Source organism: Temnothorax nylanderi, unplaced genomic scaffold (assembly GCF_030848795.1).
Source record: "Temnothorax nylanderi isolate EJ_2023f unplaced genomic scaffold, tnyl_v1.0 TNYL_tig0064_pilon, whole genome shotgun sequence".
NCBI classification, from domain to species: Eukaryota; Metazoa; Arthropoda; class Insecta; order Hymenoptera; family Formicidae; genus Temnothorax; species Temnothorax nylanderi.
This window is the reverse complement of record NW_027249126.1, coordinates 820,931-842,123: the sequence shown is the minus strand read 5'-3', so window position 1 is coordinate 842,123 and position 21,193 is coordinate 820,931. Positions and strand designations below refer to the sequence as shown.

General features: G+C 42.7%; 1 protein-coding gene across 1 annotated transcript; it reads left to right on the top strand.

The window, feature by feature from the left end:
* Positions 1-798: 798 nt before the first annotated feature.
* On the top strand, positions 799-5,772 carry LOC139773595 (uncharacterized). Its single transcript, XM_071708139.1, has one exon. The coding sequence runs from the start codon at positions 1,961-1,963 to the stop codon at positions 3,086-3,088; it is 1,128 nt and encodes a 375-aa protein (XP_071564240.1). The 5' UTR covers positions 799-1,960; the 3' UTR covers positions 3,089-5,772.
* The last annotated feature ends 15,421 nt before the right edge of the window (positions 5,773-21,193 follow it).

Sequence of the window (21,193 nt, the reverse complement as noted above, 5' to 3'; positions counted from 1 at the left end):
GTCAGGTTACTCAACCAATAAGATAAAAATTTGTCGCTATAAGAAACGCAACAAGATGCTCGAAACAACACAGAAATTTTAGAAGATTAAATCTAATTCTACGATGGATTTTTTAATAAATCTATACCAGGATTTTTTCTCGAAAAGTTTCTCATAGATATTTTGATATAATAAATAATTTAGAATGTGTAAACTTCAAAATATTTTTCTACATATTAAGCCATTTGAAACGAAATGTCTATTTGTTGGAAATTTCCTTTAAGCTAAAAACGAAATTGAGAGATTATAAAATTATGAAGATAATAAATATATTCTCGGGATTTTCAGATATTAAATTAAATCAATTCATAGTCTCGCGTTTTTAAAGTGCCGTTTTAAAAAAAAAGAACGTCCACGAAATTGGTGTCGAGAAAGCAAACGCACGACGGAGAAGGTCGCGTCGCGTCGCCGGCGACTGCTCGTAGATCAGTGGCTCGCGCTCCATCTTCATCGCGCCGCTCAAAGCAAATCAGCCTTCGAAGTGTTACAATTTCGCCCTCCCGCCCTCTCCAACCCCCGCCTCGAAAGTCCCTTTAACTATCCCGCTATTTTCCTAACTCCCGTCCTAACCCCCTCCGGGGCTTTCTCCCCGTTCTCCACGTCGCTCCTCTACTCTTGCAGGGTGGAAACACGTCGGTCCGACCGGCTGGGGTGGTTTCGTCTAACAGGGTGCGAGCCGGGGTGGGGGTCGAAACGCCCGCCCATTGGTCCGCCCACGTAGGACCGAAACGGTCGCTTCAAATCAATTCGAGACTCGATCTCACCCTGTAGACGATTCTCCGCTCGCGATCGTGCACCCTCTGTCGTTCGCGAGTTCGTGGCATCCGATCTCGGTCCGTCTTAATCTTAGAAAAAGCGTGTCAATGCCAAAACTTATGACGACCCTCGAAAACGTCGCGAAAGATTCGCGCGTAAAACCTCGATATAAATCACGAGTCGGCTTTCAGGAGACAATTTAGTTCAAATCAATATCATTTTTAATGAGGAGGGAAGATCGTACGATCTCGTGACTGCAAGATTATTTTATAGCAAGTGAACTGGCGAGAAGATACCGAAGATCCCATCGAGTCCGTGTGATTGGATGTTGCTGGAAGGTGCGCGATGAAATGTATCCCCGTAGACAAATCGCGGGAGACGATTTCCCATCCTTAACAATGTCTTGTCGGACGACTGATGTGTGCATCGCAGCTTCAACTTACGAGTCGGATGGAAGTAAGACGAAGAAGCAGGACGAAGCGAAAAAGTCCCGTTATCGTTGTGGAAACAAACTATTAGCGTAAGATAGCACTCATCAAGCGGAGGATAGAGTGACGGATTGAATGTGACAGTCGCTCCGCTGAAATATATCGCAACGCAAGTAACTCGCGTGTTGTCCCGACGACGGACGATCCGCGGAAAAATTTCGTGAAGTGCGGTACAGTCATTTAATGTTCGTATATAACGACACTGCAACTTGTATCACAATGTTAATGGTAACGACGAGTAAATCGTAACAACTATTTGTACTAAAGAAATTTCGTGGATAATTAACATGTGGAACTCTTTTTATATTCTGACGGACGGATGCAGTTTTCTTCCGTGATTATGTTGGACAAGAACTGATATAACTGATTCTTGTTAAGAAGTGTTTTTATATAAGTGAAATATTTCGTATTCGCGGACAACTCGGCACTTGGTATGATTAATCTAGAACTTGTAATACGTAATTTCTTTCTTTGTTAATAACTAAATAATTTGAAGGTTTCATATCAGAGAAATACTAAAAGGAAAAAAAAAGTTTTGATAAGATTTTGTAACGAGTTTGGACTTTTGATGGAGGATGAGAGCGAGCAGTAGTCTCGAAGAGTCGACCGCGGGACCGAGGACGAAATAAACGAGCACCCCGGTGGCAGGCCCTTATGCTCATGAGGCGGCAATCACAATGGAGCCACGTGCGATGATGATGTCGAACCTGTCGTGCGACGGCTGCGCGGACAGCGACCGGGATTCGGACAGTAGCAGCATGATCGTCGACCCGGTGAGTCTCGACAAGAACGACCTGTCGCCGCCGTCGCAGACGTCGTCGAGCCCGGTAATACCGAGCTGCTCGCCGGTACCAACGTCGACGTCGGTGCCGCCGTCGGCCGGCAGGAGTCGAAGCGGTAGTGGCGGCGGCGGCAGCGGCGGCGTGCGCTCTTCTAAGAAAACGTACTCGATGATGTCGGCGTCGAGTCAATCGGGAAAATCCGGTGGTTCCAGTCAATCGCCCTCCGGCTACGGTTCCGACAAAATGTCGTCGTCCCTGATAAAACCGCCGTACTCGTACATCGCGCTGATCACCATGGCGATCCTGCAATCGCCGCAGAAGAAGCTGACGTTGAGCGGCATCTGCGAGTTTATCATGTCCCGCTTTCCTTACTACCACGATAAGTTTCCCGCCTGGCAGAACTCTATCAGGCACAATCTCTCGCTCAACGATTGCTTCATCAAGATTCCGCGCGAGCCCGGGAACCCGGGAAAAGGCAACTACTGGACGCTGGACCCATTGGCGGAGGACATGTTCGACAACGGTAGCTTCCTGAGACGCAGGAAGCGATACAAGAGGCCGCCGCCGCACTATGTGCTGCGGGACCGAGCGATCATGGCCACCTTCGCCATCTGCGGCGACCGGGGACCCTGTCCGGGTGGCGGTGGCGGTCACCCGGGTGCTCTAGCCTATCCCGGAGCCGCTTATCTATCGCCACCGCCCGGTCTGCCGTTGCTAGACTTCTCCCCAACGACCCTGGAGGCGTTGAAGCTCGGTGGGTTCCTGGAACCGCCGCCACCGCTCTACAAACCAGTGCCCATCACGGCGCCGCCGATTAGACAGATGGACCCAACCTCCACCAGGATCACGACGCTGCCGACCAGCCACATGACGAGCGTCGACAAGAAGCGCAACTTCAGCATCGACGCGCTCATCGGCAAGCAAGCAGCCAGCGATCAGAACTGCGGCGCGTTATTAGATCTCAGCCCGTCGGAGCACAGAGAGATTAGGAGCCAGGCGTCCGCCTTCTCACCGCTCGTCTAGGAGCCTGGCGACTTTTTTTTCCAATCGACAAAGACAGATGGTGACTTTCCGAAAGTATTAACTTTTTAGCACTCTATTGCGAGCTTGGCGTGATTGATAATTATTTTGGGAGGGCCAGAAGTGACATAACTAAGCGTGTTCTTATAAGAAGAATTCATAATTATTGCTATATAAAGAAGCGAGTTCCACCATTATCAACAGTTTGAATCCAGAAGCTTCAGCTTCCGCCCCTCAAAATAAAGAAATGGAAGAGAAATCGTAGTTTCTCTTCCTAGGAAGAAGAATGATAGGATTTCAAAGTGAACACTAATCGCGTTGGTGAACCGTGCTCATCAAAGACTGATCAGAGACTTGACTGGTCAAGAATGATTCGAGGAAGTTTAAAACAATCGCACTGCAAAGGACCACTCGTTCGAGAGGCGATGGTAATTGATGTCGTTTAGCAGATATTCTTTTCGACCAATGCTGTCCAAATGAAATAAACATTTTGATCTCGCAAATGAACAGAACATGATGTCGTTTCGCAATTCAAAAATCGTTTCTTCCTGTAGATCACAGTTTATTTATAGTCTATATCGAAGAAAGAAATATATGTTATTAAAGCAAGGTTTTTAAAAAATATTCATTTTTTATTATATCGTCAATGTTTTCTATATCATTTGGGCAGAATTTATCTGTAACAAAACTGTTATATTTGACATGCGTTTTGTGTGAAGCTTCGACACGGATTTCTGAAAATTAGCAGATGTTCGTTCTGCATGTATTAGCCGTACATTTTCGCGATAAAATATTCAGGCGATTGCAGGCGACAAGAGGGACGTACATCGAGATCGAAATTCAGGCATTGTCTGTGTTATATCCTAGTTTTTATTCGGTAAGGCGAAATGAGGGTCATGCTTCATGTAATCAAACCTGGCGAAATTCCTGGCATGAAATTCCTGATGGTCGTTTCTTACCGAGTAGGTAATCAAGATGCGTCGCAGAAACTATAGAAATACGTATGAATCGACTTAATAAAGATGTATATCGAGGATAATATAGCGCATCCCGTACATATCGGCGCATCTCTGTAAAAAGGCGTAGTGCAATAGAGCGTAGCATTTTTATTTAACAATCTGCTAAGTGCTGCTTCTTAAGACGACTAGTGGAAGATGCATTATAATTATTTTAATTCACTGCTAAAATTATACTTCAATCGTGAATCTTTTTCCGTTCACTACTTTTTCTAAATTTTTTTTCCTAAAAAATTTGTTTTTCAAGAGACTGAAATCTTTATTATCACCGCTATATATAATTATTTAATTATAATTGAAAGATTTTTTAGAATTATTACTAGTTTCTCTTTTTGAATATAATATTTTCTTTGGTTAATCATCCCGATAACATTAATTATTACGAATCTCGTCAACACGCAGCAACCGGAGAAGTGAAACAATAATGTACTTCCACTCGTCAAACGAGCTTTTGCGAACAAAGTTCGTTGCGCGGATAAGTTGCCCCGCGTTCCCCTCGATTTCACTTTCGTTGCCCGGATCCGTCGGTTAGGCGAACTTAGGCCGCTTCCGTATGGCCGATTAATATCGGCATTGTAAATACGAGTCCCGGACAAATATATGCGCAGCACTCTGTTATAGCGGGGAGAAGTCTTTCTTCGGTGGATTTAATGTAAAGCCGCCGCCCCGCCCTCCCCATTTAGCCGTAAGCGGTCAAGTAGACGTTTGATGTACATACAGTGAATCCGTAGCGCGATCCATACGTAATTGTGAATACCTATATGGCATTTTATGACTAGGATACGTTTTCCGTTTCGCGTGATGAAGTGGCCGCAGCTTTGAAGATAATGACGATCCCTAATGACGGTTTTAATTCGTTACGTTTTGCATTTGTATCCGATAAAGGAGCAATCCTGTGTGTAATCTTTAATACAAATTTCTGCCCGAAACTTAAAACAAACGAGTATAATTTAAGTATTTTTAAAATGGCAATACAAAAAAATTTAATTTGTGAAAAGAATACAAATTAATTAAAGTGCACGTTTGGTCCTAAAGTTTCAGAAATTTAAAATTATAGGACATAATTAAATTTTACGGCAAATTATAGTAGAAATTATGGAAAGAACCTTGTGCTGATAAAATCTAAATTTGTTAAAACCAAGCACTGTCGAAATATACATGATCGATTAGTACATTAATTCAATGCTTGCACGTGAGAAATAATGTGGCATTTAATGAAAAATACATGACGCGCTTGAACAATGCTTTTGAAAGCTCATACCAATGTATATAATTTACGTTCAATAGCGAAATTGAGATCTAGCGGATTCAAATTATTTTGATGTAAAAATAAACAAGCCTACTATATTCTTACATTGCGACGGTCAGTGAAAATGTGAAAATCTTGTAACGAGCGAATATTTAGCAAATTGCAACGGTGATATACGATATATTTTATTAATCTCGTATATTTTTCAATCGTTACGAGACACGCACGCCGCGGTACTTCACTTTGTTCCTCCGCTAAGAATAAAAAAGCAGCGAAATCGAGATATATGTTTAGTTATAGGCTACACACATCCTATCGTTAAAAAGAATCGTCAGTAGATCTTAGTAAGTATTGTATGTGTCAAAATGATAGATTTATAATAATATGTAATAATAAAAACAATAAAGTATCGTTAAGTATAAGCGCGGCGACTGGTCTAACCCAATCTTCCCCTTATAAGCCTCTTCTTATCTGCCTCGGTTTATTCTTCGTCGATACGATAATTACAAATTAAAATCTTACTAGATAATTAAAGGGTAGAAGCAAAAGGTCGTGTAAAAGCACCGGGTGTGTATCCGGCCGAGAGAAGTGAACAATTCTCCCCGTCTCTGCTTCGGTATATAGGAAAGGATGTCGTGCGCGCGAAATAAGGCGATAACGGAAAAGACGCGAGAGAAGTCGACGGTAAAACGGGTAACGCGGAAACGAAAGACGAGGAGGAGGGCGTACAAAGCAATATCTTGTTTACCCGCTTCTCCCGGCGCTGGCAATACGAAGCGGAAAAGAGAAGAGGGCGGCGACGCGCGACGGTGGAGCGCAGAATGAGTAGATTTTCATTGCAGTTTAATCCCTGTCCCCGTGTCCCCCCCACACGAAGACGGTATTCTAAACGGCGATACGAAGGCAACTCTTGTCGCTTGGGGTGACGATATTACATTCCTCGATCGTGACGAAGATAACGGCCGTCACCGCCGCCGCCGCCGCATCCCGCAGCACTTGGAGCATCGCGCTTGAAACGCGCCTCTCCTCCACTCCACAGCACCGTTTTCCCTCCCTGTCATTCCGTTTCTCTTCCCGCGTTTGCTTTTCTCTCCTATTTCTCCACGCGTCGCAGAGAGGAAAATTTACGACGCGACGCGGTTTGCAAAAGACTATTAGTGTCTTGCGCACGTGAGTACGCGCTCTTGCGTGTGCGAATCGAGAGCGATAAAAATAGCCACGTGCATCAAGCATTTTGAGTACAAATGCAGCTGAGTTAATTTATCTTTTATCTGTTTAGCGTGGCGTAATTTAATGTTGCTATTATAGGTAATCTTGTAAGAATCAGCGCTCTGCAGAAAAGCCGCTTAGAGCGATTAGATCAATTAATTGATAAGCGAAAGCGATAAAACAAATTGTCTTTCGTATCTTTCTGTACGGGTATGATACTTGATCGCAATTTCAATACGGGAATAAAATCAATGTCGCAATAGAACTTTGTATTGATATTGCATTTGTCAGTGATAAGACTATCAAACGCGTGCTAATTCATTGTAGGACAACTTGTTTTCTCGTCACATAATTTCTTTTCACACCCCGTAATCGATTAACACATCTCATAAATCCGTCATATGGCAAGTGTCATATTAGTTTTATTTTTAGATTAAAAAAAAGAGATTAATATTTACCAAATAATGACGCAAAACTAGCATTGCAAATTGCAAATTTCATTATGAAATCGTTAGATTTACAAGTATTACGAGATTCACATTAGACCGCACAGATTTATGACACGTGTGCGTAAGACTTGCACGCGTGCTCCGAATAACGATGATGCTACAGTTTACAAAAGCAACTATTATTGCATTATCTCAAACACGTTGCATGTGGGTAAACGCTATATCTCGCGAGGTGATAAAATAATTGCGCGCGTGCGATAAGAGGGTCGAGGAGTCCAGGGTCGAGAAGGAAAATTCAGAGGTAGGTAGATAGATAGATAGACACTAAATCGTAGATAAACATTTACCAATAATTTAATTGCGCTGAAAGAGTTCGACTTAGCGCAATTTATCAAACAACGCTCTTAGACGATTATTTATAACACTGCAACGTTATCGCTCATTCGTTATGTATTCCAAATGATTCGCGATTTCAGCATACTCGTTTACATTGTCAAGCTCCTAATTAAAATCACTATCTGTAATTAGAAATTTATAAAAAATTTCTCACTAAAAAAAATTCCATTTAAAATAAAAATATATAATTCTCGTTTAGTTAAAACAATGATCGTATTACGAATATAAATTACAAAGAACAGATTTTCTTATAATAGGAGAAAGAAAATCCACTTATTCAATTAATTTTTCGACTGATTTTTATCGTAGATTAAATGAGTTATAAATTTCACTTCTTGTTCGTCATATTTCTTTCCGTTCAGCAATCACAGTATAATGTTAAGCACACTCTATCTTAACTTAACTAAGCTGACAGTAATTTCGATACAAATGCTAATGGACATCCTATCAGCTGCTTTTCTTTGTCTAAACGTAAAGGACATAACTGGTAGACAAGTTACAACTATCTCGACTCGCGATGAGCATAAGTAGGTAGTCAGCGGAAAAAAACGAAAGGGCGGGAGGAAGGGAGAATCGTATCGTTGTCACGATCGTGGTTCTTCGCGCGTGCAACACCCCTTTAATCGTCCGTCAAGTGTGTGTGCATTCGGAATGCAATATATCCTGTCGGCCACGTGCCGTTCACGTGCCGCTAAGTGTTTGTTTCGGTTTGCATTGTCACCACGGATACAAGCGCGGCGCCCGTGCCAAAGGCGTGTGCCGGCCCGTATATACTTACAGGGGAGATGAAGAAGGAGGAGGTGAGTCTCGCGTCGCCCCCCTTTCATAACTCTCCTCGCTCAGGGGGTAAATAACGTGCCGGTGGTTGACAATTAGAAGCGATGGGAACGAGGTTCATTATGCGAGGAGAGAGAGAAGATCCCTCTGATCCGTCGAGCGTACCCGTGAAACGCGGAAATATTTTCGATCTGGGTGCACCAATTCTTATCCCCTCTCCTCTCCCTTCTCTTTCTCACAATCAGTATCAATCGGGGACTCGAACTTTTCTGTTCGCATATCAACCCATTGAAAATTCTACTTTATTCAAAAATGTCGAAAAGAATTTTTAACAACGATCTTCGAGAGAGGAAGCGACCTTTTATTTATTGCTTTACTCTGATTATAATTGCAAAATAATGAAATCTGTAAGATCGGTAGTAAACATCTTAGGCATGTAGAGATGTTGACGACTCAGTAGAAGCCAATAGCATTATGTGAGTTTGGAACCATGTTATGCTGTGCAGCATAAAGTGCCGCAAGTTAGAATCTTATTTAAATATTAATACAACAATCACAAATTAAATTATTAATGTATTTTATTTGCCGATTACTATTCTTATTTTAAAAAAAATGCAAATTATTAATTACAATATGCAATTTATTAATCGAAAAGACGTAGGGGCTCTTTGCATAAAAACTCGACAAATTTAACTGCGCCATTGAGCTATCAAAGCGGGACGACGAGACCAAAGAAACGCACAGGATCAGCCGTGCTTGGTTTTATCGCGGAAACTTAGCGCTAAAGAGAGAAACGATGGAAAGTCTTCTTCGTTGTCGAGGGTAAGCGTGAAGCGAAGAGAGCATTAGCTACGGTCACACGTACATGCACAACACGGTGCTTCAACAGCACGGTGTGGTGTGGAGTGGAATGGTAATAAGTCGCCGGGACGGTGTACACACAAGGTAGAAGGGATCTGATAGTCAGCTACTTCGCTTTCTGTCTTTCTGGAGCAGAGAGAGAGAAAGAGAGCGAGAGAGGGAGGGAGAGAGAGAGAGAGAGAGAGAGAGAGAGAGAGAGAGAGAGAGAGAGAAGAGAGAGAGAGAGAGAGAGAGAGAAGCAGCAGGCAATGACCAATATTATGATAATTCGAGCCTCTCGCGTTTTATCCGTCCGCGTCCTCCTCCGCTTCCTCCGTCTACTCTTCTCGCCACCCTCGCGGAGCGAGCACTCCGCTTACCCTTCCTCCCGCACCACCGGAAGCAAGGGCGGCGGCAGCCATGTTTCGGAGGCGCGGGCGTGGCCTTCCGGTTGCCCGGGGCAACCAGCGTTATCCGGATATCGACCTGGGAGCGACGAGAAGGGTGGCTAGGCTTCTGTCCGGGAGGGAAAATGTTATCACTGCTTTGTGGTGGCTAAGATAGCAACCCGCCCTTCCCCGTCGTTCCTGCGAATCTCTCTCTCTCTCTCTCTCTCTCTCTTTCCTCCACTCCGTTCGCTCCTCTCCTCTCCCTCGTCCTGCCATCGTTGTCCTCTCCCTCTCCCTGCTTGCCAGCGGATCCTCTTCCCTCCTGCGTGATCCACCGCGTTGGCCGTCCGCGCGGAAGTCGCGGGACCCATGTATTATCCTTGGAATGTGCGGGCACGGGTGGCCCCTATGTCATGAGTGCGTGCATGCGTGCGTGCACGCACGCGTATATCTCTTGAATCGTATTACGTTCTTGCGCTTTAGGAGTTTCCGCGCAAATATGTGACAAAAATCTCGTGTTTAAGGAAGGATGATTTTCTCCAGCAATAATGCTATCGAAGTTATGACGAGTATTCTGTGAAATACCGGCCCAGAAAGTACCCGATTGAAGATAACTCAATATGTGACTTCAGTTGCATGATTCGAGCAAAAAATTTTTGAATATTAATAATTTAGAATTATCAACGTAAGAAATACGTAAGAAATTGATATAATTAAAACTGAAATTTTAGAAAAAAAGATAAAAAATTGCTGCAAGAGACAGAGCGTACACTGTCATTATTTTTGGTAACATTGTAATTTGTGTTTTTCTATAATATCTGCGTGTCCGAGTTAACAATTCGAGACAACCGCACAAAAACTTGGAGAGTCATGATTATTTGAAATATTTCTTAAAAACTTAGCGCAACAAAAATGTATAGCAGAAATTAATGCACCATATTTGAGTACAACGTATTTGAGTATTATAAACGTTTGTCCGAGACGAAATTACAAGGATCTCGAGGCGATTAAGGGTGAAATCCTGTCGCGCTCTCCTAACAGAAGGAGGATATCGTGTACCGCGTACAGTCCTGGCATACTATGGAATTCTGAGAACGTGTGCGAGCCAAGGATGATATTAGATTCTTGGACAAAGTTTTCGCTTGGTCGAGGTCTCGAGAGCAGCAGCCGGAGACTGCTCGTCCCTGAGCAAGGACGCGTGTTATCCTTCGGCATTGATTTCTTCCCGGCTTCTTCGCCGCCGTTGCTGCGGCGACAGAGAGCCGAGAAATTTTGTTCGAGCGTGGCTCCGCTTAATCTCCTCGCGCGTTTTCCTTGTAGCCCATGGGCTATTAGGTGCACCTAATTTTGATTACGTCTTAACATATTGCCCTTTCACATTAAGACGTTTATTATTTCAAAATCTTTTTTTAATCTGTTTTTTGAAAATTTCCACAGTTGCACGATATATTCCCTCGAATAAAAACTTCAACATTCTTACACAGAATATTCCGCGATCTCCTTCTATAAAATTATTGTCTAATAATGGATTCTTTAAAGAAGTTATAATTTATCTTTCTTTATTAAAAATGTCGACATGCACTTGAATATCGAAAAAAATTTATTATCAAATCTATATTAATATAGTTACTAATATATTATAAAATTAAAAACTTATTTATCGAAGTTGGAAATAATACACAGCAACTTGTAAACAAAGAAATTATACACATTTATCTTACCGGGAAAAGGCTAAAGAGAAAGGAAAGAATAATTTTCTCTGAGGAGATTAGAAAATATTCGTCGGCACAGAACAAAACGAGACGCTGGGAAAAGGAGCCCGATATTTATAATGTATAGCTTCCTTGGGAAAGTTCAGGCATGTGTCTCAAAACTTTTGGCCGCTTTTGCGCCGATATCAGAGTCGTTTCCGCAAGTAAAATAAAACTATACGAATATATCAAATACCGACGTACATACGTAGTCGCGGAAAACAGACGAACGAGAAACGTTCGATACTCTCCTTTTATCCTTTAGAAAGTTATTATTAATAAAAAGTTTCAAACACAATGCAATCTGAATCATGTAAAATCGATAAATATTTTTCTCATTAGAAAATTGGCCGATTTTAGAAATTGAACGGACTCAACACTTTTCCATCTTAAATACATTCTAGTTTGAGAGACGGTAGTTCGAGTTTCAGTTTCTACAGTTTAACGGGTTCTCGTCACGCGATCGATACGTGACCGCGTATTTACAAATTTAATTTTACCAGCGAAATAACCATTACGAGGTGTGGACTCCGCGCGATGTCACGTCCGAGCGAGCAGCCCCCGCTCGTCTGGACGCGTTTGGATGAGCGCGCGTAAACATCAGGCAGAGAGGCGCAACGAACGAACGAACGAACGAATGATCGAACGAATGGATCCACACGCACGCGGTGCGTAAGGTCGGTCGCGAAATCCCCGTGGGAACAGACACTTGGCTTCGCGCGTTTAAGGATGTGCGCGTACGCGTGTGCATACAGAGGCGCAGTTTAATGCACTGTTTGCTGTTTGCGCTTCGTACTAATGGCCGGGCTTAGCGAGATTTAAATTTGTCGGTGAGCGAGCCGGGGGATCGCGTGCCCCCCGGCTGAAGACGGGCCACGTCGGGACGATTTAAACTTCTCGGTCCCGGAGTAATAATTCGGCCGAGTTACACAGCCCGCGGGCCACGAGCTTAATTCTTCGTTGTCACCGTTGGAAATGCGCGCCGTTCTTACTACTTAGAACTCCGGCAGAACGCCGCGGCATTTTAATAGGCGGGGGTCATCCCGAACGAGTTCGCAGCATCGAAGTTGCAAAAATTTTCTTGGAGGAAATCATCTGTCGCGACGAGATTCTCATTGATGCACAAAGAACGTGTAAATTTTCTATTTAAATCCTACAATTTCGTATAGACTCGAAATTATTTGAATAGATTTGATACCATCTCTGTCAGGATTAATTTAATCTTTACGCATTTAACTATGTGTTTTTGTTTAATTTTATGAGTATTATGTACTGCTAAATCCATCCAGATTCTCTTTGCTGTTCACAGTTCGATATAGTGTTAAAAAGCTTATTTTCAAAAACAATATTAAATTCATATTTTTGAAAATTTTACGTACGCTCTTACAAACTCACAAAAGATCTCGATTTTTTGTAAATGCAAGTTTAAGATGATTTGGGGAAAGATAAGCTCTTCGATCGTGCATAGAATACTATCTCGAATTGCAGATCGTTTAAAGTGGGCTTTATACCGGTCTCAATACCTGTAATTCTAGTGGAATAGCGTGCGCTGAGATTTTCAACGAGGTTTCGGTGAATGCGCGTCAAGCGGGCTCGCAGCGGTGATTCGTGCGCGTCGCCAAAGGCCGAAGAACACCCCTACAGTGTGCGGGGCTGCTGAACACGATACGAGGGGTGCTCGGTCGAGTGTACGTCGACGCGGAGCCGTAATTGTTTTACTCCCTGACGAGAGAAAGAGAGAGAGAGAGAGAGAAAGGGAGAGAATGAATCTCTTGTTCTCCCTCCTTCTCTCTTCCACCCTCTCTCTCTCAATCTATTTCGTCTGTATCCCCGCAGCCACTCTCGTTTCATCCCGACGCGACGCCACCCGCAGCGTGCCTATCATGCGCCACTAATGCCTAACAGGTTAACGTCTCGCATGATTATTCTATTGCCCCACGCGCCCCTACTCCCTCCCGCGCTAATTCGAGCGGCTTTAATCGTAATATTTTCCGTCCCCGTCCGCAAGAGCCGAAGCGATTTTCCCGCGGTTTTTTACGTCCTCCGCGGCTCTCGAAATTGATCTACGAGATAATCGACGATTACGAAGAATTTCAATATCATGCTGGTGTAACATTGTGACTTGAACTTTGAGAATTCATTCGTGAAAAGATTATATATCATTTTCTATTTATCATGTACAAAAGAAAAGAGTTTATTGCATTTTTTTGCGCAGCAGAAATTATCTTACCTTATTTTTATTATTTTTTTATTATCCCTATTATTTTGAATTATATTAATTAAATACAACTGTCAGTATACCGTCTTCATTATTTTTCTTTGGAGAAAAAAAATTTGACGCGACACGGCCGACCGAATTAAATTCGATGTGAAATTAACTCACGGCTTTCAGATGATTAAAATTTGCGCGCATACATCAGCGTGTAGCACGCTCGATTATCCGCGCTAAAATTGTGAAAAATTATTGCTTAACTCCGCGATAAATTGTTTGCATTAAATTAACAAATATACATTGCAAATACGCGCGGGACGCACAAAAGCCGCGCCGCGTTCGGCAGCCACGTTAAATTAAAAAATATATATCATTAAATTACAAATATATCATGTCGGATATTATGTGCATGAGATTCGCGCGAGCGTTTTTTTTATTAAATTGCACACAATCTGTTTGCATCGACGAAATCGCGTCGCTTCGTCTCTTACCGGATTTTTCAGCGACCATTATTCGACGATTATCGATCGTACATTTCAATACGGCACGAGAGAAATTTTCGGAAAAACATCAGACATGTCAAACATTAATTTAATCTATGTTAAAAATCCTTGTAAAACTATACACGTAATTTTACATAGATTTTGTAGAAATAATTTTCAAAGTAAAAGTGACACTAAAAAATGTACATATTTTCATACGAGTGACGCGATAATAAAAAATGTAATACTAAAAAAATTATTAATCGGTGGTTTGCCATTTTTTTACAGAGTATTCATCAAATTTGTTAAGATTACATAAGAGCGTTTACATGAGTATTTAGCATGAGTTATTAAATAAAATCCAATCCTATTAATATATCTAGTGTAGTAATACTCATTAAAGTGTTAAAATAAAGTAAAACAAAGTTCATAATCGTCTAACTTGCGAAAGGTCTTTCCAAGCTTTACCGCAGAATAAAGTTGTTTATGCGCGGTGCCACGATCAAAAGGTCTGTCGATTGATTCGCGAAACCGCGATGGCGCATTCGCCGACGGCGCGACGAGAGGATGCCGGACGAACGTCACAAATGACCGTCGAGCAGATTTCGATATTCGGGCTTATTTCCGTTAGACCGGCATGGCATCCGATGTCCGCTACGTTCGGATCGGCTCACATCGAATGCTTATCGAGCGAGCGATCAGCCGCGATGTGCTCGACGTGCACTCGCGTTCCCGGTCAATGCGAGCCGAATGCACCGCATTCGAACGACAATCGCTTGCAGCGAGCGAGTTTCGCAAACCAGCCGACCGTTATTATAATCGGGCTCCGATCGTTTACAAACAGTGTCGATTCACGTCGAAGACGTTTTTCTGGTTTGGGGAAACTCGAATCATCGCGAATTACGATTTTTAAGATATTTGCGTGCGCGATTAACGGCGATTAAATGGTAATGATCATGAATGTGTTGTGATTTTGCAGAAAAGATTGATTAAATATTCGGTTTAATATCGGAAACACTGATATATAGAAATTACAAGGAATAACAAGACAAAAAGAATTTAATTTTTAAATTATATAATTTTAATAAATTATATAGATAGTTAAATTTAGGATGTGCATGAGGTATATATATCTTTTTTTTATCTTCTTTTTAGCAACGCTACTCATAAATAATTTTCCACATTATTATTCCGTACGTTGACTCACTGTCTGCGAGACGGAATGTTCACTTTTGGTGATTATTTTATCGCGATTATGGTATCGCGCGAGAGGAGCAGACGGGAAAATAAAATAGCGACGCGGAACGCGCGTATAACGCGAGATTATTGATTTCTTTGGCCGCTTTTTACCGTACGCGCTTGTCGCGTTTAATCCCGTATAAAATACTTGGTGTTCCCCGGGGCGCTCTTCCCCAGTTTAAAACTGCATTCGCGTTTAATTCGAACAACCGGCAGCCGGGAAATGGCGCGGCAGCGTGCAGCCTGCCGGAAAATCGAAGTAGAAAACTTCGCAATTAGTCCGGCCACCCCTTTTGCTACCCCGCGCCGTCTTTTCGGCGGCGACGGCGGCGGTAGCCGAAGTAATTAAACGTCGGCCAATTAAACTCCTCATAACATTTTTATAAACTTCCGTACGCTACCCATGCTTGACGGAAACGCGACAGATCGTTATTCTGCGAGTGTGCGGATTGAAAGCTGAAATGCATTCTCTGAATATTTTCGAGATAGCATCGGAACAGTTAATAATATTGAAATAATAATAGGAAATATATAATATATTGCGCATATCTTAAACGTTTGACGAGAGGAATATTTTGCTGTTAAAATCTAGAGTGGTTTTTAAATGTGTCTATTTTAAATGCATGAAAAATATGAAAGAGATGAATCATGTGGCTAATTTAAATGCAAATTCTTGCTGCTGCAAGACATACCGTTGTTTGTTTTCAAAAAAGACAAACGACTAACGCGTTAAATGGTTTATCGCATTTATATATTTTTAATATGCAAAATTGTATATTACTTTGAGTATGAAAGTATATCATTTGTACAAAAATAAATTAGATACATTTTGGCGATGCACAACGGCCAAATGTGATACAGACTGTGCCCAGTCGCGTATTAGTACGGGAAAAATACACCGGTAAGTGCATCACCGGTGGTGCACAATGTTGCGAACGTGTTAAAGCCAAACCGAAAAGCGGACACGTGGTTACGGTTGCAAACGAAATTATGCGGCGAAACTATGATGCGCCGACCGTCGACGGCCGCGCGCGCGCGCGACTGGCTGTTTAAAGTTCATAACCGGCCCGGTAGTTTATCGGCCCACGGCCCGTAAATCCGATTACAAGAACAGATTTATTTTGACTGGCGCACGTGACCCAACAAAAACGCGGGCCGGCCCTTAATCCACTTTCGGCGCGAATTGAAACGCCGCACCTGCTCGCGACAACAGATGCGTTTACCGCGACAGATTATCGCTCGTTCATAGAGAGAAAGAGAAAGAGAGAGAAAGAGCTTTCTCCTCGTGCAGGGGACCTGTCATGTGCTGCAATACGCGTTTTATTACTTTTCATAATGTATTCCGACGCACGCACTTTTGTAACAACCCCTTACGGTCCTCATCAAAATGTGCTTTCTAAATCGTTTCGACTTTCTTTTCAAGTGGCATATTTTTCAATATTTTGGGCTACCAATTATCTTATAATATAACGTAAATTAGCATGTTATATATACTATTTATTACATATGTAAACTTTTTTAACGGCATATGTGTGATTTAAATAGTTAGAATTGATTAAATTTTGATGAATTTTTATTGACATTTTTATTTATTATATTAGCAATATAATAAATATAATAGTCAAGTAATAATGCTTAATTAATAGATATGAATTAACATCATTTTTCCTAGTATTTTTCGTTCCCTGAAAGTTATTGAATAAGATATTTAGTATTGGCATCGCTCCACGAATTTGGAAAATAGTTCGTCATTGGCGTTATCGATTGGCGATTCAATAGGAGCCGATAGACAGTCGCTTCTATTACCCGGCCGCATGGAACTATTTACTTCTAATAACCGTTCTCCGAGGCAATAATTGCGATCCCGATGGAAATGGCAATGCGCGGCCATCGGATCGGGCCCGAATCCCTCGGTGATGCACGACGATCCCGCAAACAAATCTACTGTCGCGCCCCACAGTTTTACGTTCTAATGCCCAGTCGTAATTTATAGCGATCAACCCCCGTCACCGCGTACTCGCCGGACGAGAGGGTCGTTAATGGTGATGTCGTTGGTCGCACAAAGCGCCGAGAATCATTTATTTCAAAGTGATCCCCAGGTATCAAGGAAGATAACCGAGCTCATAAGCCACCGCACGCGCGATGACAATGCCGCGCCGTCGCTTCGAGAATAATTCATAAATATCCAAGGACGGGGGTCTTGTTTGCCCGATCGGCAAATTACGGTTTCTATATTTTCGTCCGTATTCATATTTAGCACCACCCATATAATGCTGAATTTTGTTTGTCTTGTTCGAAGACTGCGCACAATGTCACGGGGTGAAAGTCGCGCTTATATAGCGTTAAATGTGGGATATAAATAACTTTACCGTGAATATTATTGCTGATTTGACAGCGTGCAAATGAGTGAGAGTTTTTAGATTAAAATAGCTTTGAGATCAAAATTGGTATAATTTCAGTGATTTGTATGTTTGACGATATAGCGTAATAAAACGGGAAAAATTAGCGATATAGTTTGAAGCTTACTGTAGCGTGACAATTCTGTGTTTGCATTATGAATATAGATAAAAAATGCAATACGAGATTTATACATTTAATATACGGTATTGAATGATTTAAAGACAAACAAGATAAAAAAAAGTTACGCACCAAGTAAAAAAAGATTTTTTAACATATTGGAAGAGAGAAAAATTATTGAACAAATTAATAAAATATCAAATGGAACGAACGCTGTACCAAATGCTTTTATCATTTAAAATTTTTCCAATGTGCTTGTTTCGATAAATAAATCACCAGTCAAAAATGTATTTAATAAAAAATATTAAATGTATTTAATAAAAAATACGCAAAAAAATATTTTCTCAGCGATTAATGCATTCGATAATTCCTGCCTTCGTTTAAAATAAGATTCGAATGGTACGCTCAATGGAAGATATCAATTTAGTGCAATTCATAATAACTCGCACAGAGTACGGCAAACACGTTGAATAGTCGCGTTGTGGAAGGCGATGTCATCTGCTCCGTTCGCCGCTTTCCGCGTTCTTTTGCCCGTTTCTTTGTTCGTTCTTTCAACAGTTCTTTTCCCTCCCGCCCCCTGATACAATCAACTTCAAGGGTGCACGAGAAACGAGGTAGCCATTTATCCGCTACCCCAGGAGTAACCAAGCGGGGAAGTCCAAGAAAACCGGGTGTCCCGCCATTGTCGCGACTTTTTTTTCACCAGGATCGGAGGGAGATATTTTCGTGCCCCGTGAGTACATTATTTTTGTAATCTCACGTTACTTAGATAATTTTAATTATAGCAAGGACAATGAAGATGAAGAGCATTTATAAAAACAATTAATTTTAATTTTTTAAATATTTTTCAAGATAACTTTTTCTCTCAAAAATGGATTTAAAAAAAGATAAAATAGTTAAAAATTTTCTACAAAATTTAAAACATTTTAAGCATTTTAACGTAACGATATCTCTTTTCTAAGAATTTCTATATCCTATTCTAAGCTAAATTAACAATTTGCAAAAAATAGAACTGATCACCATAAATTATAACAAATATCATAAGTTCTGAAGCTAAATGTACATATATTTTTATATCGATTAATGCGAAAATATCACACATGATTAAAGATTGGACAAATCATTATTTCTTCGGTGCATGCGACAGTTTCGGGATTGCGACAGAGCGAACATTTCGCGACGGCATCATCGGCGCGCGCGTGCTTGTAGATGTGTACGTAGCTTAAAACGCCCACAATATCAGGTTGCTGAGCGACCCGCCGCTCTCGGAGGAAAATTTAATTTCAGCTGACAACATCCTGTTCCGCTACACACTGCGCTCAGCATTCTACAAAATCGCATGCGAGATGATAGCAGCTCGCAGGCGCGCCAAGCTTTTCTCGATGATAGCTCGTTTTCCCCGCACTAAATCTACCGATCGTTCCCCACACGCCAGCAGATTCTTGCGCCGTTATTTACCTCCGCGAATACGTAGCGCGCCGAAAAAGAATCGCGAATATATTTACAGCGGATATGGCGTGTAAAATTTTGGATCGCGATTAAAATTGAATTTCTACTTTGTCGATCTGTTTTTTTTTTTTTCACGCAAATTAAAACTCGGAGAAATTATTAAACAGAGAGAGAGAGAGAGAGAGAGAGAGAGAGAGAGAGAGAGAGAGAGAGAGAGAGAGAGAGAGAGCAACAGCTATAAGCAACGTTTTGTCACTTTCTAAAAGTAACCCTGCACTCCGAATAGATTTAATTCGTGCAGCTGCAAAATGTGTAGACGAAAATATGTTACTTCTTTAGGTTTAAATTGTTTCGTACATTTTGTCCCCTTTCTCGCTGCCGGCGTAACACGCGTCGTAACTAGATCCACGAACGACTGACACTTTGCAGAAAAAGACCCATCCATTTCGTTCACCGATGTAATAGAGTTACAGCGATTCAGCGAAATATCTGTATGTCCCGAACAACGGTCGATCCGGGGATTCTCGAATTACCGCGCGTAAGGTACATCCGTACATCCGCTTGTTGAAATGCATTTGGATCTCGCGGCACGTCCGTACGTGCAAAGATTGTTGATGCAAGAACGTGGAGGTATCCGCTGAGTATAATATCGATGAAAATTTCGGACGACCGTATAATTATAGGTGCCGCAATGTAGAATTAGATTTGCGGAAGACTATCGGAGTAACGCAAGTTTGCCACGCGTTAAGTATCTCTTGCAATGTAATTATCGATCCGACCTATATGGGAAACAAATTATACATTCGCATTTTCGCACGAAAGTATTTCCGTGTCAAGGATAGGTCTTTGGAACGACGCTATACGTGCGATCTCCTCTGATAATTAACTTCGTAAATTAAAAAGTAGTGGGTGGTATAAAGGAACAAGAGTTGCCTTTTTTGTTTTAGAAATCGCTATTTATATCTTAATATTTTATTTATAGGAGGGAATTAAGAAGACTTCTGAATGTTACTTCGTTATGTTGTTCTAATATCAACCCCTGTCCTTGGATATTCGCTAATATTTCTCATCTCGTCGTAGGTCAGCCTCCCTGTCGACGTGAGCGGCGCTTCTCCGGAGAGCTAGGCCACAAGCGTGCCCTCCGAGGGGCCCCACATTCCCCGCCGTGCGTGCCCGGAGCGCGATTTATGCGACTGGAAAATACCTCTCCGGAAGCTGAGGCTGACTACAACCATTATTTGTTCTAGTTCGCCGTCGTCGCGGTGCACAGTCACCCGATTCCTCGTTTACCTCGTGCGCGTCCCCCTTCACTCCCTCAGTGCCCCTCGCGACCATTTTCTAACCAGACCTGGACCCCACCTCTTCCCCGGTTGGCCTCGAGCAACCATCCGCGACCTCCCCATCCTCCTCCTCCTCCTTCTTCTCGCCGTATCCTCCCTACGCGCGCGTTTCGCATATATATCCCCGAAACCTCCGTCTCTTCCCCCTACTTTCCTCCGTCCGTCATCTCCCTCCTATATCCGCCTCTCCACCCGTCCGCGCCGTCTCTAGCCCCTCGGCGCGCCGACGTAGCCTCGCGCTACGTCTATTTATCCACCTAGCGGTATGATATTACACCCCGGGGCACACTTTGGGGATTTCCCCCACCCCATCGGCAGCGGGGAGTCGAGGGTGCCCCCCTCGGAGCCACGCCCAATCGCGAGCCGGCAGTCGTGCACCGCTCCGGCTGTTTCCAGAGCCGAGTCCATTGGCCCGCGCTGACTTTGCGTCATCGCCACCCCGTCGTACGCCGGCACCGCGTGCGTTTCACGGACGACGAGGCTCTCTCGTATCCATCGCCGCCGCCGCCGCCGCCGCGACTCCGCGGACCGCTCGTGGAACAGGGGGATGAGAGAGGGGGGAGCAGAGAGGGAAAGATAGGGAGACTCGCGCGACGAAGAGGGTGTTGAAATTTAGAAGGCTTCATTTGGTCCATTCTTCGGCCGTCGCGACGCGGCAAACTGTCGCAGTTACGGCGCTTATACTTGAATTCTCCCTTTCTCTCCCTCGCTTTCACCCTCCGCTCCCCTCTCTCCTTTCTCTAGTTTTCTTTCTTTTATTTACTATCTATCCTCGCTCTCGGCGAGCCAGTGG